This window comes from Homalodisca vitripennis, chromosome 5 (assembly GCF_021130785.1).
Source record: "Homalodisca vitripennis isolate AUS2020 chromosome 5, UT_GWSS_2.1, whole genome shotgun sequence".
In the NCBI taxonomy this organism is placed as follows: Eukaryota; Metazoa; Arthropoda; class Insecta; order Hemiptera; family Cicadellidae; genus Homalodisca; species Homalodisca vitripennis.
In genome coordinates this window covers 74,294,779-74,314,797 of record NC_060211.1, presented here as the reverse complement: position 1 = coordinate 74,314,797, position 20,019 = coordinate 74,294,779, and the positions used below count along the sequence as shown (strand labels likewise).

Here is a 20,019-nt window from a genome sequence, read left to right as displayed (position 1 = left end):
CATGAGAAAGCATTGATCAGACAGTATCAAAACTAAAATTATTCCTGCCACTAGTAATGACTGATTGAACTACGTTTAATACGAATTTAATCCAAATACATTTAATGCACTAAGGTCTAAATAGTGCTAGGTCTAATATAAGGCTCTTCTAATCAACTATTGGTTTTTTCATTCTATTTGGAATCATTTTCATTTTGGGAACATATTTTTATTTAAGAACATGTACATAGCAAGTATGAGCTGCATATTAAAAATAATTTTTTTAACCGTACCGGTAATGTTTCATTACTTTTGGAAACGTAAATTCTCAAAACTCTTCCTATCTCAATATAACTGAAATTATAACCAAATACCTGCTGTTGTTGAATAGCACTCGGTGAAGGTTGAATAGATGCACCCAAACCACCTCCCATTTGATTGGATCCAATTCCACCCATCGATTGCATTGCTACTCCACTCTGAAAATTTTTCATATCTAATAAAGTCTGAGCTTAAACATAATCCACACAACATTTTTTTTATATTTTACATAAAACTTTGCAAAGGTTAAAGAACACAGAGCACTTACTTAAACATATCAATACATACAAATGCATGAGATCAGTCCAGAATGTAACCTCTGTTACACTATAAATCATTAACACGTTCAATGCGGTTGCGGTAGATCTACTGCACGGCTGCCTCGCGCCAGGCGCGCATGACGTAGATCTACTGCACAGCGCCATTGTTTAGAAACCCAGTCAGTGTGCTCTCAGCACTCGTCGTGTATGTTTGTCCGTTTTGCCGCTCGTGGGGATATACTTTTCCCGCGTTTTTGTGGTCACCGTTCTCAGTTAGGTTTTGTGGTTAGTTTTTAGACTACTTCAAATTTTACCGTTTTTGTTGTGTGTTTAGTGTTATTCTTATAATACAATAGACATGGATTTGCCTCCTGGAACTAGTGGAATCCAGAATAGACGTCAGTTTGTGGCTAATAGTGATTCTGATTATGAAGACGACCCTGGTGTCCCTGGTTATGCTCCGGGACCTCGACGATGAACAATACGAGACTGATGAGTCAGAGGTCGAAGACCCAGGACTATGACGTAAGACCACCACAATGGAGTCCTCAAACTATAGGTAATGAAAGATGTACCGTTTACAAAAGAGGAAAAGTTTTTAGTCCCTTTGCCTAATGAGATTACCCCAATCAATTTTTTCTTGTTGCTGGTGGATGTGATTTTTTTGGAGGGCATTGTGGCTACTACGAATAGATACGCGTTGGAGTTATTCTGTGGACCTACTACAACCCCAGGCTCACGAATCCATAAATGGAAAGACATTACCGTGGAGGATCTCAAATGTTTTTATTGGCCTATTGCTGCACATGGGAATATTACAATTACCCCGAATACAAGACTATTGGAAAACTTGTAAGCTGTTTTCAACGTGCTTCCCAAATTCATGGCCAGGGACAAATTCATGCTTATTTTGCGATGCATTAATTTTGAAAGGTACCCTAACCCAAACAACAGAGCTTCTAAAGTACAGTTTCTAATTGACTACTTCAACAATAAAATGGACTCAATTTATTATCCTCAAAAAAAAGTTGTGCATTGACGAGGGAATGGTTTTATGGAGGGGACGGTTGTACTTTAGGCAATATATAAAAGGGAAACGCCATAAGTACGGCATCAAAACTGTACAGTTTGTGTGACCCCCATGGCCTAATACTTCGTTTTTTTTATGGTATTGCGGAGTTTTAGATGATTACGGTGGTAAGGGGCATGCAGCCAATGTTGTATTGAAGCTGATGCAAGGGAAACTCAATTGTGGCCACAGTTTATTTATGGATAATTTATTATAATAGTTTTACTCTTGCCTCAAGCCTGCTCCGTAGGAATACATATTTGCACTGGAACTCTTCGGCTGGACAGAAAATACGTATCTCCTGAAGTCAAATCGGCAACCCTGAAAAAGGGTTGAAACCATCGCCCGCTACGCCGAAAGTGTGTTGTTGTCGCCAAATGGAAAAGACAAACGCGTTGTCTCTTACATATCCACTGAATTTGAAAAATGACATGGTGAATTCAATTAATCGAGGTGGTTTGGAGAGACTAAAACCACTACCAATTGTTCAATACAACCATTTTATGAAAGGCGTGGACCGCAGTGACCAAATGATGTCATATTATCCTTGCGAAAGGAAAACACTGTGGTGGTATAAAAAGATTTTTTGTCCACGTAATTCAGATGATGTTAGTGAATGCACACTATCTCTATAACGAAGTTCGCACATCAAGTGGAGAAAACAAAATGCCATTGTACGACTTCCGTCTGGAGGTTATTGACAAAGCTACTCCCGGACGTTCCCGAGCCTCCTCGACCTCTGAAGCGCCGCCCGCGTCCCCCATGTACCCTCACGGATTACAGAAAAAGTGGCTCGTGGAAAGAGAAGTAAACAAAAGAGGTGCAGAGTTTGCTATGCAAATGGCAGAAAGAAATACGTGATGTGGCAGTGTTTAGAATGTGATGGACAGCCTGGGTTGTGTGTCCCACATTGTTTTGACCAATTCCATGACTAATGAAGCGTACCTTGGGGAGGATGGTTGGGTTGTAAATAGTAGTTTTTTAGTGTTTTTTATCAATTATATTTTTAGTTATACTAAGTGATTTGTTCCCAGTATTATTATAAACAATCGTTAGTGGTCTGTTTTTCAAAAACAATAAGGAAAACGGTGCGCGCTTCGAAGAGGAGACTGGCCCCAGGAGCGTGTGCGGTAGATCTACTGCACGTTTTCAAAATGGCGAAATTCGGCTCTTTGGTGTTTGATGACCTTTCTGTACCAACCTGTGTCACAACAACTAAATTGGTAAGTGAATACTAATAAAAAAAAATTAGCGTCTAGCAACCATACATTACTTAATTTTTAGCAGCGAACGTGTTAACATGGAATAATCCAGTTTATCTAAGTTTATATTTTTTATCTAAGAATACAACATTTACTAAAATATATAAGTTATATTACTATCTCTAAACTACATTTTCCTACTATTATTTTACATGCTCTGACTGAATTTAACATTTACCACCTCTCTGAATTATTTTATAAATTATTGTGATACCGAATTCTGCCACCAGAGATAACAGTATTAAGGTCTTTGATGAAATGAAAGTAGTAAAAACTACTTTTTCATACACAACAGATGACTATCAGTTAGTGCTAAGTCTGGACTGTAAGAAAAACGTCTTACCGAGCTCTAAAAGCAAGATTTTGTGCTCTCCAAGAGCAGAAAGTGGTTACATTCAGTAATCACATTTGAATAAATCACAAAGTTCCAGATGTATATCAGCAGTTTGAGATATTTTCCAGTAATAACCATGATAATGAACAAACTTATACACATTGAGGGGATTTTAATTGTACTTCTCATTTTCATGCTAGCTTACTGTAAACAAAAGAAATTTACAACCCTCCCCATCACTGCAGATCGAGACAAGACTAACCTACAGTGGTGCCAAAACAGCTCCTGTCACTACATTACAATCACCTACATCAAAACATAATTTACTTTTTGGACATCCAACACACTTCAGGAATGGTAGTGATAGAAAATTATTTTATTTTATTATGTTGGCAACAAAAAACCTACCAACAATCAATCTTAAGTTACAGAAGATAAAATATTTATTCACAGCTGCATATGAAAAATAATTTTTTATTTTATGTGTTTGTATAAAACACTTGGTACTAAACTGTATTGTAGGATTTAACTCTACCAAAAGATACAGTGATTACAGTATTTGTTACGAGTTTTAAGTTTTTAAAGTATCCCCAAACTCAAGGCAAGGTCTACCTGCTGCAACTGCCCCATCTGGGTCTGTTGGAACATCTGAGCCTGCGGGTACTGCAGCATGGCTGCCGCCGCAGTGTTTCCAATCTGTGTCATCATCTGTGGCTGCATCTGGTTCTGCTGCATACCCATTGACTGACCTGCACATACAGTTTAGTTGTTAAACAAGGACAAACACACTTGCAGCACAAAAAATAAGTGTTCGCTACAATACAATATGCGACTACCACGACAATCAAACCATCGATATTTCTGATTATCTAAACTACCAAATAATAAACAACCAAAATGTCGAACCGAATTACGTCATAGCTTTGACAGTCCATATAATGTTCAAAGGCATTTCAAATTATAGTATAGTTAGCTATGTTTTCATAAATAAAAAAGTTATAATTTAATGATGGATTAAAAACTCTATGTGTATTTATTACATGTAACAAACCAAACAGTATAAATCTTACTTACTTCCTACTATTTTGAAGAATAAACCTATCTGACAGCTTGTGACACATAAAACGCATATGTTCATCACTATATATATATAATACCACCAAAAATAATTTTAATATCTTTAAATTCATTTTAAACATAAATACAAAACAAAACAACTTATAATAAACTTTTAAATATCTATAATTAATTTTTGTTTTTAGAATTGTGTATTTCTAATTGATCATCTAGTCTCATTATCCTTAACTTTTTAACTACTCAACATGCCGATAAAATCAAAATATTGTATTTAAATCTCTATAAACAACTATACAGTACATTTTTAAAGAATCGCCTGTAAAACTTTATTTTACTCAGCAAGTTACATGTTACTCACTGAGCAGGTTATATGTAACTCAGAATGAAATCAATAGGTGTACAATAGATTAATGTCAAAAATGTTATAAACAAATAGAGTTACATAAACATTTTATCTTTCTATTTTGTAATTGATCATAATTTTACTAAATAGTATCAGTTTTATTTAATTTTTAAAATCTTAGCTAACATTGTTATGTAGACTCTAAACATTTTATTTCCAAGGCCCTTTGGTAAAGCAAACATGCCTGGTAAATTTAAATTTAGTTTGCTTTTAGGAGGTGATTAGATAACACAATCTGTAGAATGAAAAATAGTTACATATTTTGAAATTAGTGGCTAAAAATACATACTGTAATATTATACACTTAGCCTCCTATCTATATACCAACTTGGTTATTATAACAAATTATTTTCTGTTGTTTTTACTTTATATTTGGGAAAAAGCGGGAATTGGAGAGCAGCTGTGTTACTTCAAAAAAATATCCTTTTATTTTGGAATTTACCTTAAAAAAGTAAAATTTCAGATTTGGTGTCTTGAAAGTTATGTAAAAGAGTATCTTAGTTTTATTTGGCAAGATAGATATGGGCCACTTACGGATACCACATAAATTGGACTGAGCCTTGTAATTAATTAATATACTCAACACCTAGGCTAAGTATCCTAATCTAATAACACTCACCTTGACGAACCCATGGTGGGTTTTTAGATCCTCCTCCTCCAAATTGTGACATTTATTCTGAAAAAAGAAAATAAACAGCCAAAATTTAGTAGGCTTGAAACATGGAAAAAACAGTGTTTCAATCGTAACTTGAGACAAACAAATAAGAAAAAGTTAACCCTTTCAGCACCAGCCACATCATGCCGCGGCCTACATAAAATTGCCAAGATGAAATTAGCCAATATTGGAGGTTCGTGTTTGGAAATTCAATGTTCAATTGCTTATACAGATAAATAAACTAGTTTTTATTTGCCTAGTAGTAAATTAAATGCTGTGAAAGAATATCCATTATCAAATATAATAATTTATTTGAAATTTTTTTTTAACCGTTAACAGATTTGAAGTATAATTTCACCATCCTGATGGACTCATTTTGAGTTGCTCTAGGTTCACTCTGTAAAGGCAAGCGACTCATGTTGAGTTGCTATGTTATCTCCGCTTCTATGACATATTTAACTATCACAGGGACTTTAACCCAGACAAAAATCAAATCTAAGTGTTCACAAAGAACTAAACTATTCCATAAAAGTACTGAAATTTTCGATGAACCTCATAATTTTACTTTGGGGCCATTCCATCCAAAATTGGCATTAGCATAATTATTTTAAAATATTTATTTTACAACATTAATCTTGTACATTAAAAGTACATTTTTTTTGTTGGGTTAAACCAAATTTGATCAGGAAATCTTAATGTTTTCAAAGAATTATTCTGTAATGAAAAGTAAGAGAATTCTTTCCCATTTCCAACAACATATATATTTTAACTAGTTTATAAACAACTAATCATTCTGTAGTTTGGAAGAAAATACATAGAATGAATGGCTCTCTCACAGACTCTGTATAATTCACACATAGTACTAACTTTGAATTGGTTTTCATTTGTAATTTTTACTGGACACATGCAGCTTGTAACACTCAATAACAAAAAAGATTTAAAAGTTATTGTTGTAACCTAACCAAATTTTATATAACCAAACCCATTGGTAAAAGCCAGGATTTAAATGTGCTAATATCATAATTGTACAGAGCTATAACTAAAAGAGCTTTAAATAGTTTTTTTTTTTTTTGTCTTAAATTAGTGTTATATGTGTACCAGATACTTTTACATGTGTTATGTTTGATTAATAACGTCTGTAAAATAATTTTCAGTGTTTATAAAGGTAAGCTGTTAAGTAGAATGTATTTATAGCTAATTCCATCCAACCTATTAACAATTTTTAGCCGTTTCAAAATATTTAATAGTTTTCATATCTTTAAATGTTAATAATCTTATCACTGCTCCATTATTTTGTAAACTGTAAAGCACTTTCTTTTTTTTATTTTTCTGAAATCAGTCATGTAATCATTCAGTGTTTATTTGGGTAAATTTTTAAAGAATGTAATAATAAATTTATAAAATTTAAGTTTGTGACTTGTGTGGTCAGTAAAATCTAGATTATGTACCTACATATATTTTCTGTTTTAGTTTGGATGAAGGAGTTCTACAACTCCAGGGCTTCAACTAGCCTAAAAATACTTTTACAATAAAATAAGAATATATCCTTGTTTTCTTTTATGGTTTTATGGATAATGAGCAAACTTAGACAGAATGAGGAACAGAGAAAAAAAACTGAAGAGCATAACAGAAAAAAAGAGACCAACCTGAAAAGGTAAATATGTAAAGAGAAATGAAAGGTTACATGTAATGACTATTAATAAAGATTTGAAAGACAAAATTCTAAAGAAAGCAAGAACTTATTTACGTTTGAGAACGTAAATAAAAGGAAAACTTACTTGTTATCCAGCTTGTAAATTGAATCTCCAATTGGGACTTATAAGTACACCCAAACATTTGCTAAAGTAGTGAAAAAGATGCTTCAGAAAAGCCATAGTAAAACAGCTGCAGTGATACAAAATTGACAGTGACACAACAGAATCTGATAATATATATTTACAAAACAAAAATATTTGGGGACCTAACATCATATTATTAAAAATAAAAAACAACAAAATTAAGGAATTTCTATTGCAGGCATAGTGATGAATTCCAATCAACATACAAATTCAAGAATAAACACGTTAACTGCCGACTCCATAAATTATGTTTTAACAGTAGGGGAGACCGGGGCACTATTGGACGTAATTTCATGTTTCACTTTATGCATTTTTCTAATTATGAAAAACTGTTAGTTAAAAAATTTTAGTTTTTTGCCTTGTGTTTAGTTGGTCTTCTAGAACCCCACAACAAATTTTCTAGATAATTTGAGCACCTTTTATGTGTGGATTATTTTTTTTTTATAAACCTCTACATTTTGTCCAAATTTTGCCCCGTCGGGGCAGTTTTTGGACAAAATGATTTTATTGGGGCACAATTGGACAGTGCTAAAAATTGGTTTAATTGACATAAAAATATAACTCATTTATAGGTTTCAAACATCATTCTATATACAAACTTTATAACTGAAAAAATACAGAACATTACACTAAAAAAAACAGAGAACTAAAAAACCTATTTAAAATTAAAAGTAGTCAAATTTTCCTTGAAAACAAAGCAGTTTTTTGCTGCTCTGGATGTCCCACCAATTATATATCTGGTTGTCGCAGCTTGAACTCGATGTCTTTGGTTTTCGACAAAGCTGACTTCAAACATTTTTCTGGGAAGTAAAACTTGTAAGAGTTTTGGTTCTTTTTGAGAAATTTCACACTGAAACCATCAGTCACATCAGTACATGCTCTCTACTCTATTTGGCCAATAAAGTGGTAGAAGGCCTTCTTAAGAAGCAAACTTTGTCAGTAATGAAGTCATTTGTGGCATAGTTTTTATCATAAAGGTAATCAAACAGTTCTTCTTCATCCTCAGAAAAGTCTTCAGGACTAAGGCCTCCATCGTCTAGTTTTATTTTGTATCTCATCTTCGTTGCTAGATGAGTCATCTTGATACAGCTTTCTACAGGCCCCCTCAGTTTTTTCTTCTTCTAACTTTCCTTTTTTACTGCCCTCTCTTGTTTTCTTTTTTCCACCAACATTTTCTTATGTTCTTTTTCTTTTAACTCTGCTACAAGAGCATCTTTCTCTGGAGTATCAGTCAGAATTCGCGAACGACCTTTTTTTCGGCCTCGCCTTTCCTTTCCCTTAGGAACGTATTTGGGGTAAGGCATGACATCCTCTGGAGTAAGCGTCAATGTAGTAGGTCTTTTTAACATTTACTGGTTGTGGCGTTGATGGGCCAGGTACATTCGGGTCAATAGTTGGCTTGTTTTGATGATTGTGAGCCTTGTGGGTCGTCAGAGCTTTGGCTATTTTTCCATCAAACGGAAAGTCACATGACGTACCAGGCACTGGATTATGGTTGTTGGTTTTTCTTCTACTTGCGATGACATAACCGGTCAGTCACACTGGCAACCCTTGAAATCATTGTCAGTGAACACACTGCGGCTGAGTGGATAGATTCCAGCTTTACGAGAATCCACTTTTGATGTTAGATGCAGTGAAAGATTCAACAAAATTGGTTTAGCAGTAAGCTGAGCAATTTCTCGAATTGTAATCGTATGACCAGGATGTTGAGAGATAGCCAGAGATTGAATTCAGAACGTAAGCGCCTTTTAAACGGACTAAAAACTGCTACATCCAGCGGCTGACTTTTGTGCGTTGTGTGTGGATGGCTAGTGATCATATGTATGCCATGATCTCTGCTGTACATCACACATCCAAGCCAATGTGGGACTCATGATTATCCAGGGTTAAAACCACGGGGTTTTTCTTTAGAACATTTTGTGGCCTTTTGGATATGTTTAAAGCGTCTCTAAAAAGAGAGCTGATGTCATCCAACCAAATGTTCAATAAAGAGCTTTGCTTCCTTCAGGTGCCCCAATCATGTAGGCAAAGTTTGGTGCGTTTTCTGGGGAAAATGTAAATTGGTGGCAAGTAAGTCCCATCGGCGCATATGACGGCAAGAAAGTTATTTGCTCCCCCCCCCCCTCTCTCCTGATACGACTTGGCCCACCTGTTTTGTTCCCCTTGCTGCAATCACTTTTGGCGCCTCCAGCATCAGTCAGTACTTATTCCACTCTCGTCTAAATTTAAAATTCTTGACGGAGGAAACTTCTACTTTTGCGAACAAAGCTTCTAGGTTGTCAAAATACGTTCCCACGTTGTGTTTATTAAAGCTAGTGTTCCTGGACAGACTAGTCTTTTCTGCTTGGCGAAGTGAAAGTCCTTGATGTCTCTTCATAAAATGGTTTAGCCATTCTTCTCCTGATAAGCCTGTAGTACGCCATTTAGCAGGTATGCGTTGATCGAGATTCAAAGCCAAGGCATATTTGAAGGCTAATTCCCTGGCCATCATGTAAGTTAGGCCATAGTTCATTCTGGACCTTTCAATGCAATAGTCTGCAATTTTTTGTTCTTGTTCAGGTGTAAATACTTGTCTTTGAGAGTATTTAGTGTTATAAACAGGGGCCATATCTTCTATAGTAACCTCTTTTACTGGCTGGTGCTCATCTTCAACCTCTTGAAATAAAGTTACATTTTCATTGCCCACAGGCTCATTGACATTATCCTCATTGTCCTAATGTGAAGCTCATCAACTCCATTACCATTGTAGGCTCATTAGCTATATTCTTCATTGTTGACTTCCCTTTTGCTTTACTTTGTTGAGTCTGAAATGTAGGGTCGACTTTTTAAAGCCCATGGGCTTCGGCAGCTTCTCTAATGGATCGGTAGTTACCATTTCTATAGTCATTTAATGCCGCTACTATAGATTCTTCAGAAATATTAGCCCTGTCTGTTTTCTTTATATACTCCTAACCATCTTTAACCTGGAAAAAACAAAAAAACAGTATGTAGCAATGACAAAACATAAAATAATGTTTTGTCCAATTGTTGCCCCATACTTTTGTCCAAAACTGCCCGAGGTAGGTTAAGATATAAAAATTGAAGATTACAGAAAGGAAGTGACATAACCTCAAAATGAATGAATTCATTGCATAGTCAGTTAAAACTAACAATTTCAAAATAATAGACACAATTGTTTCAGGATAATACTTACTGTGAAAGAGATAAGTTTGTGAATATGCAAAATCACTTCATTTTGGGTAAAAAACATAAAATATGAACTCAATTTCTAGAGAAGATGTGCCACAATAACCAAACTTTCCACACCGACGTGAAACTGGCCATAGATTCCATCCATAAAAAGAACGAGTACCGGGAAACTAGTTCCTAAATGAATCCTAACTTAGTTCATCACCTAGTTCATCACTCAAACCATACAAAAATATAAATTTATTTAATAACGTGATGAATAAGTACTACAAATAAAGATTTTAAATGAACAAACAGTACTTTTATGATAATAATCCCCTTTTATAGCCGCAATTTTCAAGACTATACTCAATTAAAAGGCAAGTTTTTGAGAAACCCTATAAAAGGGCCCATACCTTAAAAACGTACAAACCAATTTTGATAAAACTTTCTACACACACTCACTACTACATGGTCTACTATACTAAAAAACAAGCATCATTCTTAGGCCACGCCTATTTCCGGAGCTACATCGATTTTACAGGCCAAGTGCTGACAAAAACCAATCTATGGACGGCCATATCTCAAAAATGTACGAGCCAATTTTGATAAAACTTTCTGTACACATTCACTACATGGTCTAGTATACTAAAAATACAAGCCTCATTCTTAGGCCACGCCTATTTCCGGAGCCACATCGATTTTACAGGCCAAGTGCTGACAAAAACCAATCTATGGACGGCCATATCTCAAAAATGTACGAGCCAATTTTGATAAAAACTTTCTGTACACATTCAATACATGGTCTAGTATACTAAAATACAAGCCTCATTTCTTAGGCCACGCCTATTTCCGGAGCCACATCGATTTTACAGGCCAAGTGCTGACAAAAACCAATCTATGGACGGCCATATCTCAAAAATGTACGAGCCAATTTTGATAAAACTTTCTGTACACATTCACTACATGGTATAGTATACTAAAATATAAGCCTCATTCTTAGGCCACGCCTATTTTCCGGAGCCACATCGATTTTACAGGCCAAGTGCTGACAAAAACCAATCTATGGACGGCCATATCTCAAAAACGTACGAGCCAATTTTGATAAAACTTTTCTGTACACATTCACTACATGGTCTAGTATACTAAAATATAAGCCTCATTCTTAGGCCACGCGCCTATTTCCGGAGCCACGTCGATTTTACAGGCCAAGTGCTGACAAAAAACCAATCTATGGACAGCCATATCTCAAAAACGTACGAGCCAATTTTGATAAAACTTTCTGTACACATTCACTACATGTCTACTATACTAAAATACAAGCCTCATTCTTAGGCCACGCCTATTTCCGGAGCCACAATAACTTTATAGGCCAAATGCCATAATGATATACATGTTATAAGGCCAGATGTTTTTAATTTCTCAGTTGTAATATTAGTAAGGAAGTTATCTATGCTGGTTTCTGACTCGGAGGTAACTCTAGTAGGAAAAATTTACTTTATAAAACTAAGTTATAAGAATTTAAAATACTTAAAACAATTCCTATATGTACTGTCTTTGTTCAAAACATTGATGTTAACATCTCCGGCTATGACAATATTCTTGAATTTATCATTTGATGTATTACATAACAAATCAAGTTTACTCGGCGATACTGAGTACAAACACTGGATACTTGAAACCAGCATTATTTCCTTACTGTTCACGTTTTAAATACTAGAACTCTAAATCAGTATTTCATATTTGTAACGTTTTAAATACTAGAAGACTTTAAATCAGTATTTTTAACGCTGAAAATACTGAGTAGTATATTCCCTAATAAAACACTGTTTATTTAATTAAACACAGTTTATAGTACTTCTGTAAACAGCTGTAGTGATTCCTTTACATAAGAGTGGCCTAATTACCGACTGTAATAACTACAGACCAATCTCTTTACTTTCTACCTTTGCTAAAGTGTTTGAAAAGTTAATGAAGAAAAAGCTAATTAAATTTTCTAGAAAAAAACTAATTTTTTCAGCAACAATCAATTTGGTTTTAGGAAAGGTTTAAATACTGAAGCAGCATTAAAAAGCTTCATAGATAATGTGTATACAGGAATAAATTCAGGGCAGAAAGTTAGTGGTTTATTTTTAGATATTAAAAAAAGCGTTTGATACTGTAGATCACACAATTCTTTTACAAAAGTTATACGGATGTGGTATTCGGGGGAATATTTATTATTGGTTTGTTAGCTATTTAACAAAGAGAAAACAATGTGTCAAAATTAATAATTCTTTTAGTGACTTCGGGTTTATACAATGTGGCGTACCTCAAGGGTCAGTTTTAGGCCCAGTACTTTTTATAATCTACATAAATGATCTTTGTGATTCAAATTTAAATGGAAATATTACATCTTTTGCAGACGATACAGCTTTATCGTATGTGAAAAATAATTGGGATGATATGGGAATAAATGGGAATATTTTGTTGGGGTGGAGCCTATGAAACAAATCTAAAGCCACTTCTAACTCAACAAAAGAAATTCATAAGGTTGATTAAACGAAAACGAAGAATGGAGAAAATCTTTTCCTCTTTTTGTTTGATTTAAATATTATTCCCCTTAAATATATGTTTGTTTTATAAAGTTTAAAAAATATTTTATGTCATAAGTGGCAATTTACCAGAATTAAAAAATAATTACAAAAACAAATTAAGAAAGCAAGAAACCAATACCAGTTCCAAAGCCTAACTTAGCATTTTTTTTTCAAATAGTTTTTATTGTTTTTTGGGACCTAAAAAATGTTTAGTATAATTTCTTCAATTATTAGTTGTGAGAATATAAAGTTATTTTCAAAAACATTAAAGAAGTGGTTATTGGGTTTTTGATAAATTAGATTTTCTTCTCTGCATAGATTCCTAGTTAATTAAAGAAAGTAACAGTAAATTTTAGTTTGAATTTATTTAAGTGGATTTTCATTTGCTTTGTAACTGCAGCAGCACACTTTTAATCAATTTTTTTTAGGAGCTTATAAAAAATTAAAGTTTTATTGAAATTTTCTTTGAGCTAAAAATATTTTTGTAATAAAAGGAACCTCTCCTCCACAGGCACTTGCCATCTAGAGGCCTTAGTTATTTTTGAAAAATATTTCTTTTAATTTACGAGTGTTTTTTGTTTTAATTTTATTTTACAAGAATGTTACATTTTTATTTAAGTTTGCTCATTAGGTTTGTACATTGTGTATACCAATGCATATAATGTGTTATTGTAATATTTTCAAAAATAAATTCTATTTTATACTTCAGGACTAGTAAAGTAAACCGAACGAGAAAATATTTGTACCTTGTAACAGAGTACTAGATACAAAGTACCTGTTGTCTGTATTTTTAGTTCTCAGTATACGTTTACAGATACTGTAGAAAAGTAACCGTTACAAAGTACTGATTACTGAAATACCGTCTCACCGTTAGTGGACAGTGGTTCGGTAGCTCCGGCATTTAGCAGTGAACCGTCCCTGGCGTAGGTTAAATGCAATTTATTCTGCACATTCAATATATTATAATGAAAAACTGGCAGAAGAAACCGTATGGAATAGTTGTTATTAGTTGTTTAGTGTAGTGTTTAAAAAAAAGTGTAAAAGTAGTGTGTTAAAGTAAAAGTAAAAGTTAGTGTGTTAAAGTAGTGTTAAAAAGTGTTTACCTAAAAGTAAGTTTATCTTACAGTTACTTCAAATGAATGTAAAGTATGAATGTAAGATGTATAAAGTGGCTACAATATGTATGCGAGGATGATAACCTAAATATGCTCTACGATTTTCCAGGTGAGTTGATTTAATAGATTACATTTTTTTAGCACATAACCTAGATATATTGGTTTTTGTCAGCATTTGGCCTATAAAGTTATTGTGGCTCCGGAAATAGGCGTGGCCTAAGAATGAGGCTTGTATTTTAGTATACTAGACCATGTAGTAAATGTGTACAGAAAGTTTTATCAAAATTGGCTCGTACATTTTTGAGATATGGCCGTCCATAGATTGGTTTTTGTCAGCACTTGGCCTGTAAAATCGATGTGGCTCCGGAAATAGGCGTGGCCTAAGAATGAGGCTTATATTTTAGTATACTAGACCATGTAGTGAATGTGTACAGAAAGTTTTATCAAAATTGGCTCGTACATTTTTGAGATATGGCCGTCCATAGATTGGTTTTTGTCAGCACTTGGCCTGTAAAATCGATGTAGCTCGGAAATAGGCGTGGCCTAAGAATGAGGCTTATATTTTAGTATACTAGACCATGTAGTGAATGTATACTGAAAGTTTTATCAAAAATTGGCTCGTACATTTTTGAGATATGGCCGTCCATAGATTGGTTTTTGTCAGCACTTGGCCTGTAAAAAATCGATGTAGCTCCGGAAATAGGCGTGGCCTAAGAATGAGGCTTATATTTTAGTATACTAGACCATGTAGTGAATGTATACTGAAAGTTTTATCAAAATTGGCTCGTACATTTTTGAGATATGGCCGTCCATAGATTGGTTTTTTGTCAGCACTTGGCCTGTAAAATCGATGTGGCTTCCGGAAATAGGCGTGGCCTAAGAATGAGGCTTATATTTTAGTATACTAGACCATGTAGTGAATGTGTACAGAAAGTTTTATCAAAATTGGCTCGTACATTTTTGAGATATGGCTGTCCATAGATTGGTTTTTGTCAGCACTTGGCCTGTAAAATCGATGTAGCTCGGAAATAGCGTGGCCTAAGAATGAGGCTTGTATTTTAGTATACTAGACCATGTAGTGAATGTGTACAGAAAGTTTTATCAAAATTGGCTCGTACAATTTTTGAGATATGGCTGTCCATAGATTTGGTTTTTGTCAGCACTTGGCCTATAAAGTTATTGTGGCTCCGGAAATAGGCGTGGCCTAAGAATGAGGCTTGTATTTAGTATACTAGACCATGTAGTGAATGTGTACAGAAAGTTGTATCAAAATTGGCTCGTACGTTTTTTGAGATATGGCTGTCCATAGATTGGTTTTTGTCAGCACTTGGCCCGTAAAATCGATGTGGCTCCGGAAATAGGCGTGGCCTAAGAATGAGGCTTATATTTTAGTATACTAGACCATGTAGTGAATGTGTACAGAAAGTTTTATCAAATTTGGCTCGTACATTTTTGAGATATGGCCGTCCATAGATTGGTTTTTGTCAGCACTTGGCCTGTTAAAAGCGATGTGGCTCCGGAAATAGGCGTGGCCTAAGAATGAGGCTTATATTTTAGTATACTAGACCATGTAGTGAATGTGTACAGAAAGTTTTATCAAAATTGGCTCGTACATTTTTGAGATATGGCCGTCCATAGATTGGTTTTTGTCAGCACTTGGCCTGTAAAATCGATGTGGCTCCGGAAATAGGCGTGGCCTAAGAATGAGGCTTTATATTTTAGTATACTAGACCATGTAGTGAATGTGTACAGAAAGTTTTATCAAAAATTGGCGCGTACATTTTTGAGATTATGGCCGTCCATAGATTGGTTTTTGTCAGCACTTGGCCTGTAAAATCGATGTAGCTCCGGAAATAGGCGTGGCCTAAGAATGAGGCTTATATTTTAGTATACTAGACCATGTAGTGAATGTGTACAGAAAGTTTTATCAAATTTGGCTCGTACATTTTTGAGATATGGCCGTCCATAGATTGGTTTTTGTCAGCACTTGGCCTGTAAAAATCGATGTGGCTCCGGAAATAGGCGTGGCCTAAGAATGAGGCTTATATTTTAGTATACTAGACCATGTAGTGAATGTGTACAGAAAGTTTTATCAAAATTGGCTCGTACATTTTTGAGATATGGCCGTCCATAGATTGGTTTTTGTCAGCACTTGGCCTGTAAAATCGATGTAGCTCCGGAAATAGGCGTGGCCTAAGAATGAGGCTTATATTTTTAGTATACTAGACCATGTAGTGAATGTGTACAGAAAGTTTTATCAAAATTGGCTCGTACATTTTTGAGATATGGCCGTCCATAGATTGGTTTTTGTCAGCACTTGGCCTGTAAAATCGATGTGGCTCCGAAATAGGCGTGGCCTAAGAATGAGGCTTATATTTTAGTATACTAGACTATGTAGTGAATGTGTACAGAAAGTTGTATCAAAATTGGCTCGTACGTTTTTGAGATATGGCTGTCCATAGATTGGTTTTTGTCAGCACTTTGTCTGTAAAATCGATGTAGCTCCGGAAATAGGCGTGGCCTAAGAATGAGGCTTGTATTTCAGTAATACTAGACCATGTAGTGAATGTGTACAGAAAGTTTTATCAAAATTGGCTCGTAAGTTTTTGAGATATGGCCGTCCATAGATTGGTATTTGTCCAAAAATAGAAGAGGTCTAAAATGAGGGTAGTAATATAATACAGTAGACCATGTATTCAAAGTAATGTATTAAGTATAATCTATAGATATTTTTGTATTTGTTCTTTTTTTAAATTATAAAATTTAATTTTAATAATATAATTTAATCCTGAAGTGATTGAACTGGTTCAGGAACTAGGTTAGTTGTAGTTCAGGAACTAGGTCAGGAGTAGTTCATGAACCAGGTTAGGATTCAAGTCAGCGGATTAGTTCTTTTTATGGATGGAATCTATGGCCAGTTTCACACTGCTACTTTCCACAGTGAAAATGTGACCGTCTCAGGCATACCAAAATGGGAAATTGAAGGGAGACAAAAATTTCCCTCTAGCTATAAAAGGCATTGTCCAATAGTGCCCCAGTCCAATAGTGCCCCGGTCTCCCCTAGAGCTCCAAATTTTGTTAATGGAAATTCATGCCAGTTTGGGTTTTTTGCTCTTTACTGAGGACTAATAACTATATTTGTTTTCAACAGGGGCCTGATAAACTTCCAACAACTCTTCAGCTTTGAGAAAATCTATTTAATATTATATATTATTATAATCCATACTGTACATTTTTAGAATATTGATTAGAATTATTTTAGAATAGAACTTTTGTAAATATTATTTTTTTTAACACATTTATGTTAGATATCTTGTAATGATGACATTCATGTATTTATTGCAAAGAATCAACGAGGGTTTCCAATTTGTTCAGAAAAGAGTTTAGATAACAATTTAGTCAGGAGACCAAAATATACAGAAAAAAAAATAATTCCCAAAATTAAATTCTATTACTCTTACATTTAAATTCTTTTTCTGTTACTGTTTCCTGCATCTCAGGGATCAAGACAATCTTGCTAGTAATATTTTTTTGAGCCAAAATTATAACCCCACCACTAAGAGCACCTTTACGGGGAAAACAACCTCACTGTGTAATATTTTATGTTGAGATATAATAAGTCTGTTTTCGTCATATTATGTTCTATTAATGCCAATATGTCAGGTTTAATTTCCACTAAATTGATTTGTAATTGATCTAGTCGAGATGGTAGGTGCTGAATATTGCTATTAAATTAAAATATCTATCATTTTTAAATTTGTTCTTACTAGCCTATGTATATAATAATCCTGCCTTTTGTTGTCTACTTTTGTATTTGTATGTGATATGAGTACCAATATTCAAGTTCAGATTACATGAGCACTTGTAAAGGTTATGTTTACTTTAGTGCTACGGTACTAGTAACATATACAATAACCTAATAAAAACCTACTTATATCACATAATAACATTGAAAAGTGTAATATTTCAATTCCTAGACTCATTGTTTGCACAAAATGGCCTCAGCTGTTACTGGTTACACAGTAACCGGCAGACTGTCTAGCAAACTATCTTTGTAATTGTACCGCAGAAAAATGCGCCTGTCGGGTAAGAATCCTCTCCTCCATTTCACAAAAAGCGGTTGCTCACAGCTATTCGGTAAGCTGTAAGTATCTCTAATATGTGGTTCATATTAAAGTTGGTTGTTATTTTTTTAGTTACAATGTGTTATTCATGTTTTTAATGTATAATTCGGTATCAATTTACAAAATCGTGACCATGGAAAGGTATGTTAATTTTTTTTTCCTGAAAACTACAATTTTTCCTGAAAACAATAGTGAAGAAAAAATTCGTCGGCAACGAAAATCAAAGGAGTTACGATTTTTTGAAATCCTCTGAAAACTCTGTTTTTGACAGTACCTCTGGCAATTTTACTGAAATGATGACGTTAATCCTGTCAACGATGCCTGCCCGCTGCGCAGTGCTGCGCACTGCTTGCTCTTTTAGAAAAAAAATTAACTCGAGCTTGCAAAAGTCGAATCCCAGATCACGTGATGCCCCTGATCCTTAACCCTCCAAGTGTTGTTCGACAAAATTTTGTCGGTTATTTTCCATCCTTAATGCAATAATGGCCGAAAGGCATCAATATAATACAATGATATACTTTCCCCCCAGTTTATATGCACCTGTGATAATAATACTTGGCTATAAATGCCCAACCCATGAAAAAAAGTCCATTTTTCATGGTCACGGTATTGTAAATAAATACCTATAATTCTTGTTGTATGATTATTATATAATAGGCTATCAAAGTTAGGTAATATACAAAATCGTTCAATAATGACAATCACATAACAAGTATAAGCCGCTTATTAAAGTCTCACCATTGTTAAATGAATTAGGATACTGTGAACTGCTCAGAATGTAGCCTAATAATGTAAGTAATGGTGTGAAATAGCCTTGTTTGTTGTGCAAACAATAGTAAATAATAATGTTCAGATTTGGTTTAGATTTTACCAATAACCTCATTTGAATAAACACAATCAGGTATTTCAGACTATACTTTACCACCTTATAAAAACTTAATATGTAAAAAAAAAAGGTTACTTACATGTAGCCTAGGTAGGCTTACTGAATGAGTGCACAAATTATACCCAAGTGGTAAAAGATGTAAGAATCTTCCCTCTTCCTTGTCAATCTTCCACCTACATTAATTATTACACTTTCAATATCAGTTTCAGAAAAGTAATTTAACTATGTGAAACACGCCCAATAAATACGACCACTATACCATCCGAAAATTATTAAAAGATGGCGTCGTAAGCCGAAAGACAACTCGACTCGACAGGACAGACCGACCACCAAACAGGGATGGTTGAAATGCCGCGGAACTGTTGTTTTGGACAGATCTCACAACCGTTGTCCGATATTGTTAGTTGCAGTTGCAAGCTCAATGGTTCATACGCTATTTATTGGATTATACTATACAAAACGATGGCTAGACTATTTTAAGACTACCTCCATCACCCCGAACTCTATTCCTATCGAGATGATATGAACTGATATTAAGGGTCATGTCACCTCCAAGAACATAAACAGCTGAAGAAAACCAAAACCATTAATTGGCTTTATAAAAGATCAATTAAATTTAACAATTTCGAACAAGAACAACATATTAAGTACAACAAATAGTTAGCAAGATTTTATTCCAGAATTTATATTTCTTATTTCTGTTATTATAAACCCATAATTTCAATTTTAGAACATGATAACAATGATATTACATATATATATATATATATAATATTATGTATACTAATTAATGTAAAAAAGATGTTCAAGTGACATAGGTATTATTGAGCAATGAGTTGAATATTTGGGATATTTTAGAGAACACACTCGCAGAATAATCCTAACTACAGAACCTAAAACAAAAAAATATTTATTTACTTTTATTTAGTACCGTACTGTCATTATTTAGGCT

The 20,019-nt window shown here is 34.2% G+C and overlaps 1 protein-coding gene across 1 annotated transcript in view; it reads right to left on the bottom strand.

The window, feature by feature from the left end:
- Positions 1-19,390, bottom strand: part of LOC124362372 (cell division cycle and apoptosis regulator protein 1-like) — an 83,890-nt gene extending 64,500 nt beyond the window's left edge. The window contains 4 exon segments of the mRNA XM_046816810.1: positions 354-458; positions 3,838-3,974; positions 5,325-5,381; positions 19,147-19,390. Coding sequence (XP_046672766.1) covers positions 354-458; positions 3,838-3,974; positions 5,325-5,376 — 294 coding nt within the window. The 5' untranslated portion in view covers positions 5,377-5,381; positions 19,147-19,390.
- Positions 19,391-20,019: the final 629 nt, after the last annotated feature.